The 10,086-nt window shown below is 38.7% G+C and overlaps 1 protein-coding gene across 2 annotated transcripts; it reads right to left on the reverse strand.

Moving 5' to 3' along the window:
* Positions 1-3,461: 3,461 nt before the first annotated feature.
* med11 (mediator complex subunit 11) lies at positions 3,462-9,815 on the reverse strand. Of its 2 annotated transcripts, XM_039747420.1 has the most exons (6): positions 9,740-9,815; positions 9,305-9,415; positions 7,474-7,480; positions 6,453-6,567; positions 6,045-6,175; positions 3,462-4,551 (listed from the first exon to the last, which is right to left on the reverse strand). In XM_039747420.1, the coding sequence occupies exons 4-6, from the start codon at positions 6,520-6,522 to the stop codon at positions 4,408-4,410; spliced, it is 345 nt and encodes a 114-aa protein (XP_039603354.1). In that variant the 5' UTR covers positions 6,523-6,567; positions 7,474-7,480; positions 9,305-9,415; positions 9,740-9,815; the 3' UTR covers positions 3,462-4,407. The 2 variants fall into 2 exon arrangements, with proteins under 2 accessions (XP_039603354.1, XP_039603355.1); XM_039747421.1 differs by lacking the exon at positions 7,474-7,480 and having other exon boundaries at positions 6,453-6,564.
* Positions 9,816-10,086: the final 271 nt, after the last annotated feature.

Consider the following 10,086-nt stretch of genomic DNA (forward strand, 5'->3'; position numbering starts at 1 on the left):
TTCGCAGCAGCTTTAAAACTTACAAACATTTTAAGCAATCAGTCCGTTTATAGTGCCAGCTATAATAGCGAGGACAATGTAAATAGTAAGGTGGAAAGATTTAATTCTAAAGTGAGAGCTGCTGTTGACATAGTTGCACCTGAAAAGACAGTTAAAAATCTTCTAGCATTGGTATACCATGGAAGACCCAAAGAGTGTCTGATTTAAAGAGAACATGCCGTAGAGCTGAGCGTCAATGGAGGAAGAGTAAACTTACTATCCACCACGAAATATTAAAAGTCAAAATAACAGAATACAATAACACTGTCCGTCTTGAGAGACGCTGCTATTTCTCAAGATTATAAATAACAATGCTAGTAATCCTAGAGTCTTATTTTCAACAATTGATCGCCTACTAAACCCAGGTAGCTCAAAGGAATGCCTCCTAAGTGCTTCCAGTGAAACCTGTGAGGCTGTCGCTGTATTTTCAATCAAAAATTAATGATATTAGAAATAACATAGTATATCTCCCCAACACTAAGGATCCCCTAAACCCCAACATCCTGTTATAAACAAATTAAACTCTTTCACTAGGATAGATTTACCTGATTTACAAAAATAATATCTCAATTAAAACCCTCCACCTGCGTCCTTGACCCGATACCAACAAGGTTTTTCAAAGAAGTATCAGGCGTGCTAATTGATAATGTTCTTGACATAGTAAATTCGTCACTAGATACTGGGGTCTTCCCAGACTGTCTTAAGACTGCTGTAGTTAAACCCCTACTTAAGAAACATAATCTTGACCCTCGCTCTTGAAAATTTTAGACCCATCTCTAACCTGCCCTTCTTAAGTAAAGTTCTAGAGAAGGCAGTCATTATGCAGTTAAATGACCACCTAAATAAACATGCTATTCTTGATAAATTTCAGTCAGGTTTTAGAACAAATCACAGCACAGAAACTGCACTCGTTAAAGTAGTAAATGACTTGCGGGTAAATGCAGACAGAGGCCATTTATCTGTTCTCATCCTCTTAGATCTGAGTGCTGCATTTGACACCATTGATCACAACATTCTTAGAAATCGCCTTAGTCAATGGGTGGGCCTCTCTGGCAGTGTCTTAAATTGGTTTGAATCCTACCTGACAGGGAGAAAATATTTTGTTAGTTGTGGGAATTACAACTCAAGACACATGATATCCAATATGGTGTTCCACAAGGCTCTATCCTGGGTCCGCTGTTATTCTCAATCTACATGCTTCCGTTAGGTCAGATTATCTCAGGGCACAACGTGAGCTACCACAGCTATGCTGATGACACACAGCTGTACTTATCAATAGCACCTGATGACCCGATTCTATTGATTCACTAACACAATGTCTGACTAGTATCTCAGAATGGATGAATAGTAATTTTCTCAAGTTAAATAAAGAGAAACTGAAATTTTAGTGATCAGCAATAATGGATACAATGAGGCTATTAGAAATAAACTGGATACATTAGGATTAAAAGTCAAGACGGAGGTAAAAAGCTTAGGGGTGATTGTTGACTGTAATCTGAATTTTAAATCACATATTAATCAGATCATTAGGACAGCATTTTTCACTTAAGAAACATAAGTAAAGTTAGACCTCTTTATCACTGAAAGATGCTGAGAAATTAGTTCACGCGTTTGTTTTCAGTCGACTAGATTACTGTAACGCACTCCTCTCAGGACTACGCAAAAAAAGATATAAATCGTTTGCAACTAGTGCAGAATGCAGCTGCTAGAATCCTAACTAGGAAAAGAAAATCAGAACACATCACTCCAGTTTTGATGTCACTACACTGGTTACCTGTGTCATTCAGAATTGACTTTAAAATTCTGCTTATGGTTTATAAAGCCTTAAATAATCTCGCCCCATCTTATATATCGGAATGTCTGACACCTTATATTCCAAATCGTAACCTCAGATCCTCAAATGAGTGTCTCCTTAGAATTCCAAGAACAAAACTTAAAAGAAGTGGTGAGGCGCCTTCTGCTGTTATGCACCTAAAATCTGGAATAGCCTGCCAATAGGAATTCGCCAGGCTGATACAGTAGAGCACTTTAAAACACTGCTGAAAACACATTACTTTAACATGGCCTTTTTATAACTTCATTTTAATCGTAATTTAACTTAATCCTGATACTCTGTATGTTCAATTCATCATAACAACTATTCATGGTGGCTCTAAAATCGGTACTGACCCCTACTCTCTTTTCTGTTTCTTTTTCCGGTTTCTTTGTGGTGGTGGCCTGCGCCACCTCCACCTACTCAAAGCTTCATGATGCTCCAACAATGATGGACGGATTAAAAGGAAGAAGTCTACGTGACCATCATCATCATCAAGCCCTTCCGTGAGAACCCTAAATCCAAAGAGGACTGTTTCATTTATGTTAGGTAGAATGCCCAGAGGGGACTGGGCGGTATCATGGTCTGGAATCCCTACAGATTTTATTTTTTCTCCAGCCGTCTGGAGTTTTTGTTTTTCTGTCCCCTGGCCATTGAACCTTACTCTTATTCGATGTTAATGTTGATTTATTTTTTATAATTATGTCTTTCATTTTTCTATTCTTTAATATGTAAAGCACTTTGAGCTACTGTTTGTATGAAAATGTGCTATATAAATAAATGTTGTTGTTGTTGTTGTAGCCTGGTCTGACGAATCACACTTTCTTTTAGATTATGTGGACAACTGGGGGGTGCATTTGTGTCACTTTCCTGGGGAAGAGATGGCATGGGATGTACTATGGCAAGAAGGCAAGCCAGTGTAGGGAAATGTGATGCTCTGGGCTATAACAGTCCCAAAGATTGTTATGGACCACAAATACTTCATAGTAACGGTATTCCCCGATGGCTGTGGCCTTTCAGCATAATACACCCTGTCACACTTCAAAAATTGTTCAGCAATGGTTTGAGGAACATGACAAAGAGATCAAGGTATTGACTTGGCCTCCACATTTTCCTGATCTTAATCCACTCAAGTAGCTACGGAATGGGCTGGATCCAAGGAGCTCCCACATAAAAACTTTCAGGACTTAAATGATCTGCTGCTAACATCTTGGTGCCAGATACCGCAAGACATCTTCAGAGGTTTTATGGAGTCCATCCTTTGACAGCTCACAGCCATTTTGACAGCATGAGGGGGACCTACGCAATAACGGGTAGGTGGTTTTAATGTTGAGGTTGATCAGTTTAAGAATTCAGACCCTTAATTTAGGACTTTGTAGAAGCTCCTTTGGCAGCAAATACAGTTTCAAGTCTTCTTAGGCTAAGTCACTATACGTTTTGTAAAGTACAGGGCAGTGCACTTAAGACTGAAGCCTGGGACCATTTCTTTACACAGAGTTGTGAAGGATACCCACAAACACAAACCTCTCTGTTACTAAAGCTGTAGAGATATTGGTCAACCTTTGTACTTGATGATATACAGTATGTCAGAGGACCAGAAAGAAACAAGTACCATAAATCGACCTTTATGAGTAAACAATGTTCCACTTAATATATTTACTGAAATCCATCAAGCACTAAAACAGAAGAAAACTACAAACCTTATTCTTAATCATATGATAACAGTCTAAAGTACTACAACCAGTAAACATGGCTACTAACAGATGCAAAAGAAAATGTTAGGAATGATTATACACTGATGCTAACGTACATGGATGTCCAATAACTTTGATTATTGCAAGAATATCTGAAATTATGAACCAAGACCATCATTGAAAGCTTTAGGACTGAATAAGATACCTACATACATCAGGCCAAGATGAGATGCAGCGTGAAAAATATTGGTGGTTCTGATGGGTTACATCAGTATCCTTTGGCAAAAGCTAACATTTAAATTCTCCAACCATCACCCCCATGCCTCTCAGGAAAGGTGTTAGTATATTTTTAAAAAAAAAAAGACATTGCAATATGTTTATGTTAGAGGTGGAACAATGGTGAGAAGTGCCTGCCTCAAAGATTCAGCATCATTGGTTTGAATCCAGCATCCGGTCTTTGTCCATGTGGAGGCTGCACATGGTTTCTTGCTTGCATTGGGTTTTTCTTCCACATCCCAAACTCATGAGGGTTTATTTGATCGGCGACTCTAAATATACTCTGTAGAGGTGTTGGTTTGCATGCTCGAGAAGACTCTGTGTTGGACTGGTGCATATTTTCTGGGTTGTTTACTGCCTTATGCCACTTGGAAAGGCATCATCTCCATAGGACTCTGAATCAGATTAAGCAGGACTCAGAAACTTAGATTATGTTTGTAGTCAAGTGATGAAAATGGAATTGAATTTCAAGCTTAAATGTTGTTTATATCATCTATAACAAAAATCCCCAATCTGCAGAAGTGTTCAATGGCACATGTCAGCACTACTTTTCTGAATTCACTGACCAGTATAATCAATGGCAGATTAAGTCTGAGTGTCCAGAAGAATTTCACATGTCCTTCCCAGTTCTCCCAATTTAACACGTGCATAATCCACTCGATTCAGTGCCATTTGGCAGTCCTTGCGTGCAGAGTATGTAGAACCTTCATGTGGTTGGCCTGTTGCCACCTAATTGGTGAGGTAAAACCAAAAAAAAAAAGATCAAATTAGGTATAGCCTGCAAATTCAAATGCAAGAGATTTAACACAGCATATTACAGATAAAATGGTCTTTTAGTTAATTAAAGCAGGCTAAAGGTTTAGCCTTTCCTGATATTTATAGTTTGTCAGTTAGATAAACTAAACAAAATGTTCACAATCACATGTCCATATTTAAAGCTGAATGATGGCACTCAGATTTCTATTTTGGATATGATCCTCTGCCTTCCTCACACACTCCCGATTTTGAATAATTCTTCAAAATCAAGCTTTAGTAAGGACTAATAGCTAAATTAGACACAGATGTTAATATATACAATTTTTACAGTGTTAGATGATTCACTCTGAACAGTAGTATTCAACACATATTAGAGTACTAGTCGAAGATATATCGACTATATACAGCCAGTAGTGGCTTATTATTGTAAATACAGAATTACATTTGCCATATTTTACATTTTAAGAAAAATACCAACATTCAAACTTAGTGTTAATGGATGTGTGCTTCAAAGTCCACGATTTCAGCCAATGATCCATAAAATAAAAGTACCTTTGGCCTTAAGGAAAAGTATAATGACAGCAGTGTGTACATCACTAGTCAAAATGAATTAGGAGATGGCCTTTCCCAGGTTATGCTCTACAGGAAGATGTAATACATTGCCCCAAAGAAAAGGAAAAAAAAAAAAAAAAAACCTTTCAAGTTTCATCCATCCATCCATCATTCAACCCGTTGAATCCGAACACAGGGTCATGTGGGTCTGCTGGAGCCAATTCCAGCCAACAGAAGACACAAGGCAGGAACCAATCCCGGGCAGGGCGCCAACCCACCGCAGGACACACACTAAACACACCCAATGGACAATTCAGAATTGCCAATCCACCTAACCTGCAGGTCTTTGGACTGTGGGAGGAAACTGGAGTACCTGGAGGAAACCCACACAAACACGGGGAGAACATGCAAACTCCACGCAGGGAGGACCCGGGAAGCAAACCCGGGTCTCCTAACTGCGAGGCAGCAGCGCTACCCACTGCTCCACCGTGACACCCCCTTTCAAGTTTGAAGAAGAAAAATTGAAAGGAAAAAAAAAAGGAGAGACAGTGCCCTATAGTGCCATTTTACAGCCACCCCCCAAACTCTCAACAGCAGGGAAGTTCACTTCCCCGAAAACAAAACAAAAAAGACTTCACAGATCCGTGAATAACCAGTATAACAGATTCAAGCAATTCAAATGTTTTTTCTTTGCTCACATACAATGACACCTTGTGGACATTTCTGAGAATCATTTCTCTGAAATACACTTCTAAAAAAAACACGCCTGATTTACAGAGTAAAGTGGGCAGTACTGACAGGAAGACATACAATTGGGTGTTTTTAGTTTAAGCACATCCTCAGTTTCATGCTAGAAAATTCCATAAAGGTTTGTGAATGTACAGTGGCCAAAAAATTAACACAATTAGCCTTACCTGTGTCAAATACCTAATCTGATTGGACAGCTCCGTTTCCACTCTGTTCACAGAGGTTGTGAACTGGGAAAGTTGACGATCCAAAAAGCTTGCATTGTGTTTCTCCTTGGACAGCTCCAGTATGATGTTACCTGAAAGATTTAACAGTCAACTGAGGCTTATTTACCCTTTATAATACTGCCGTTATTCAGATTTATTAAGCTCCTGTATTCAAATTCAGAGTGATACAGGCTGAAGCATACCATATCAGCATACAAAATAAGCAGCACCCTGGGCAAGGTGATAGTTCACAGTATTTACCCTTTATGCCATCCTTTTGTCTTTTTGTAATGTCACTACAATAACGATGTGCTCAAATAAAGAAACTGCAACACCTTAAACTTCATCTTGGCAACAATCCGCACCAACCTGCACATTGCAACACGGTGCCGATCTCTTTCTCCACCTCCTCCAGGGCTCGCAAACGGTCATTTGCCATATTTATTTGATCTTGCACCAGTGTCAATAGAACCCACAATGCCTTAAAAAAAAAAAAGCACAACAAAGCAAGAAAGGTTACTTTTACATGCCACTCTTAACTTAACAAGTACCTTATGTGGAGACTAAACATCAAAAGTGTCTATTACACAGTAAAGAAAATTCAGTTACAGATGTGTGAGCCTGGCATTAATTTTGGTTGTGTGCACCAGTAAATGAGAGCAAACTAGAAAGCTGACAAATGACTGTGCAATATTAAAAACATAAATAATTAACCCACACAATATACTTTCTATAAAACATAGTTTGTCATTTAGTTTATATTTGTTCCAGTCATCCACAATAAAGTCCCCCCAAACATTTTTCATTTGCACTGTTCCTGAGCCTCTTTAAATTCAATAGTTTGTGGCCATGAAAAGAAAAAGAAAGTGCAAGGAAAAACTAACCACCAGTCAGGGAACCAACCCATTACAGGGTGCACTCAAGGAACACACTCTTTTATAATGTGCTAATTCAATGTCTGGTAAGTAATATTTGACTATCATTTATGGTTTTCTTCACACACAGAACTCTAGACAACACTGAATAACTTCACCAAATAGTGTGGTGGCCAGTAGGACTCTAGGGACACTAAAAACTGAACAATGTGGTTATGTTGGAGGGATTAGGAGGAAAGAACTGGCAAGCTTTTTTGGGCAGAATGGCCTGTTCCCATCATTTTTTTTTCCCTAATCATGGTGCCGGAGAGTGGAGGTATTTATATGTAGGTTTGAGTGCCTGCTCCTGTAAATGAATACAGTGAATACTGATCATTATCTGCAACAGTATTTTAAGAGTGCAAATAACTCAAAGAAGGCTAAGCAAAATGTCAAGGACAACATAAACATAAAATTTCTTATATATTCAGGTAACCAGAGTACCATGGTGAATGCCTAACATGATGTACAGTTTTGAGGATGCTAATCTCTAAACCTGTAATTTCTCCCAACTTCTGTAGTCATGAGACTTAACGGAATACATGCATATCCTTCTACTGACATCCTCAGAGAGGTAAAAGACTCTTTAAATGGGTAAGGGCCGTAGAAAAAAATAGTTTCTAAACAACATGTCTTTTAAATTATGATTTTCAGAAATATAAAGTAATTGGATTAAAACATTTATTGTTCATCAGCCCAAATTTATTGATCATTTTATTGAACAAACTGCCACACTTTCACACTGCTTGAATTTATAACTTTGATTGGTCTCTTAAGTAATTATTCCAGTGACTGGAGTATTAACACAAAGGCAGTTCATTCCCTATGTATCACTGGGCAGATTAGGAATGGAATATTAGGTGTCAGACCAAATAAGGCATTTTTAATTGGAGGGGTTAATCGGGAGTGGTCTCCCCTAGACTTTCTCCGATACAGGGATGGATATTTGAGGGGTAAACTGCAAGACAATGGATTATACCTTTATTTTATGTACATGTACAACAAATCAAATGAAATTAATAATATTGAACAATTATAGAAGTAAGGAAGCACAGTGGGAGCACTGCTGCCTCGCAGTTAGGAGACCCGGGTTCGCTTCTGTCCCTAGTGGGTGTGTATGTGTGTGTCCTGTGGTGGGCTGGCACCCTGCCTGGGGTTTGTTTCCTGCCTTGAGCCCTGTGTTGGCTGGGATTGGCTCCAGCAGACTCCTGTGACCCTGTAGTTAGGATATAGAAGGTTGAATAATGGATGGATGGATTATAAAAGTAAAGTTGAATAAATCAGACTCTGTAGCTGTATGAATAAAAGGTAAAGTTTCATCGTTTAACAGAAATAGCTCAAATGCTGATAGAAATCTACATTTTGTACATAATATTTGTATGCAAAATTTGCTTGACCCAAGTGAAAGTGTACAGAAGTTATTGTGTTTACACACACAAACATTATTCCAAAAATGGTATTTTCACACTCAGGGAGGTCTAAAACGAATGGAATTTTTGGATGATTCCAATACTTCGTATATGAGAAAGTAAAAAAAAAAATCAAAAAACAAGTGAAAGATAAATGACTTTTCAACCCAGTCTCCTAGTTTCTGTATATCAATTAGGTTATATCTTTTCATCTTGGGGATTTTTCCCCCTTTAATCTTTGTTACACCACATCTGCCTATAGCAGTAGAGTGCTGTACCGTGTTAGTCATAGATTGATACAGGAGAAAGTAGGGTGAAATGACACCTTTTATTGGCTAACTAAATAGATTACAAATGCAAGCTTTTGAGGCAGCTAAAGCACCTTCATCAGGTACATCTGCCAGGCATAAGTATGTATGCATTTCCAAACTACCTAATCTAACACAGTCTAGAATCATCCAGCTGTAACAAATCCTTGACGTGCCCGTTTTTGGCATCGTTATTTTCCATATAATTCGCTGCTATCAATCAGGCAATGACCTCCCACCTTACTCTATTTATTAGGTTCACGTCTTCCTTGGGGATAAAAAAAATGCGTGAAACTCTTTAAGGAACGCTTAACAAAGGCAACTGAAAGTTATATAGACTTAACTTTGAAATACCCATTTAACGACTCTGGTAAGGAACACGTTTCCAATCGTTTTAATTGTTGATATTGCAAACTACGATATGAAAATCAGACACTTTAATTGCATTACTTAAAAGATGCCTCTTAATCGAATTGAGGCAAAAAAAACCCTGGACGGGGCAAGTCAATCGTGAGTCTAATTTACTATCGCCGTTTAACAGGACCTTTAAGGTGTAGGAGAAAAGCTATGAGGAGATCATGCAAACCTACCTTTATCCACGGAGCTCAGAATGACATTAAAGCCACTTGCAGCCGCGCTTTCTTCGCTCTTCTTGTACACTTAACGCTTTCATTCCACGCTTCCGGTCAGAGTTACGGCAGCTGACGAGGAACAATCGTTATACTAGGACATATAGTTGATGCAAGTGAAATAAATCCAAACACAAATGAAAACCGTAAACTTGGGCTCTTACGTTAAGAATACAAATAAAGACCTTCAACTTTCGTTTTATTTCAACCCACAAAGTGCTGAACAGTCACTACGAGCAGCACCTCGGGCCAAATATTAACAGCAAACGCCACTATCTCTTTGCTTAAAAAGTCGTTTAGATACAAATAAAATCTAATATCCAATCGTCTATTTATAAAGGCAGAAACATACCCAAAAAGCACTAAACAAAAAAGTGATTTTTTTCAAAGTTTTACCTTCGTTCGATGACGTCTTTTCCTCGTAGCGGGAATGGCTGACTTATTTTTCAAGGTACATTACTGCCATCTGCCGGGTGGAGGTTGAACTGTTGTTCTGTGGGACTTATTTTTCAAGGTACTGCACATTACTGCCATCTGCCGGATGGTGGCTGAACTGTTTTTGCCTTTCCTCATACATACCAAGTGCTGTACTATACAGGTACTGTACTGTATTGTAAAGGCTTGACTCAAGATAATAGCAGCGCAGTGGTAGGAGAGAAGGTTTCAATTCCCAGGTGCGCTCTGTGTGGAATTTGCATTTTCTCCCCGTGTCCACCTGGGTTTATTTCGGGTTCCTCCCAGTC

This window comes from Polypterus senegalus, chromosome 3, assembly GCF_016835505.1.
Source record: "Polypterus senegalus isolate Bchr_013 chromosome 3, ASM1683550v1, whole genome shotgun sequence".
NCBI classification, from domain to species: domain Eukaryota; kingdom Metazoa; phylum Chordata; class Cladistia; order Polypteriformes; family Polypteridae; genus Polypterus; species Polypterus senegalus.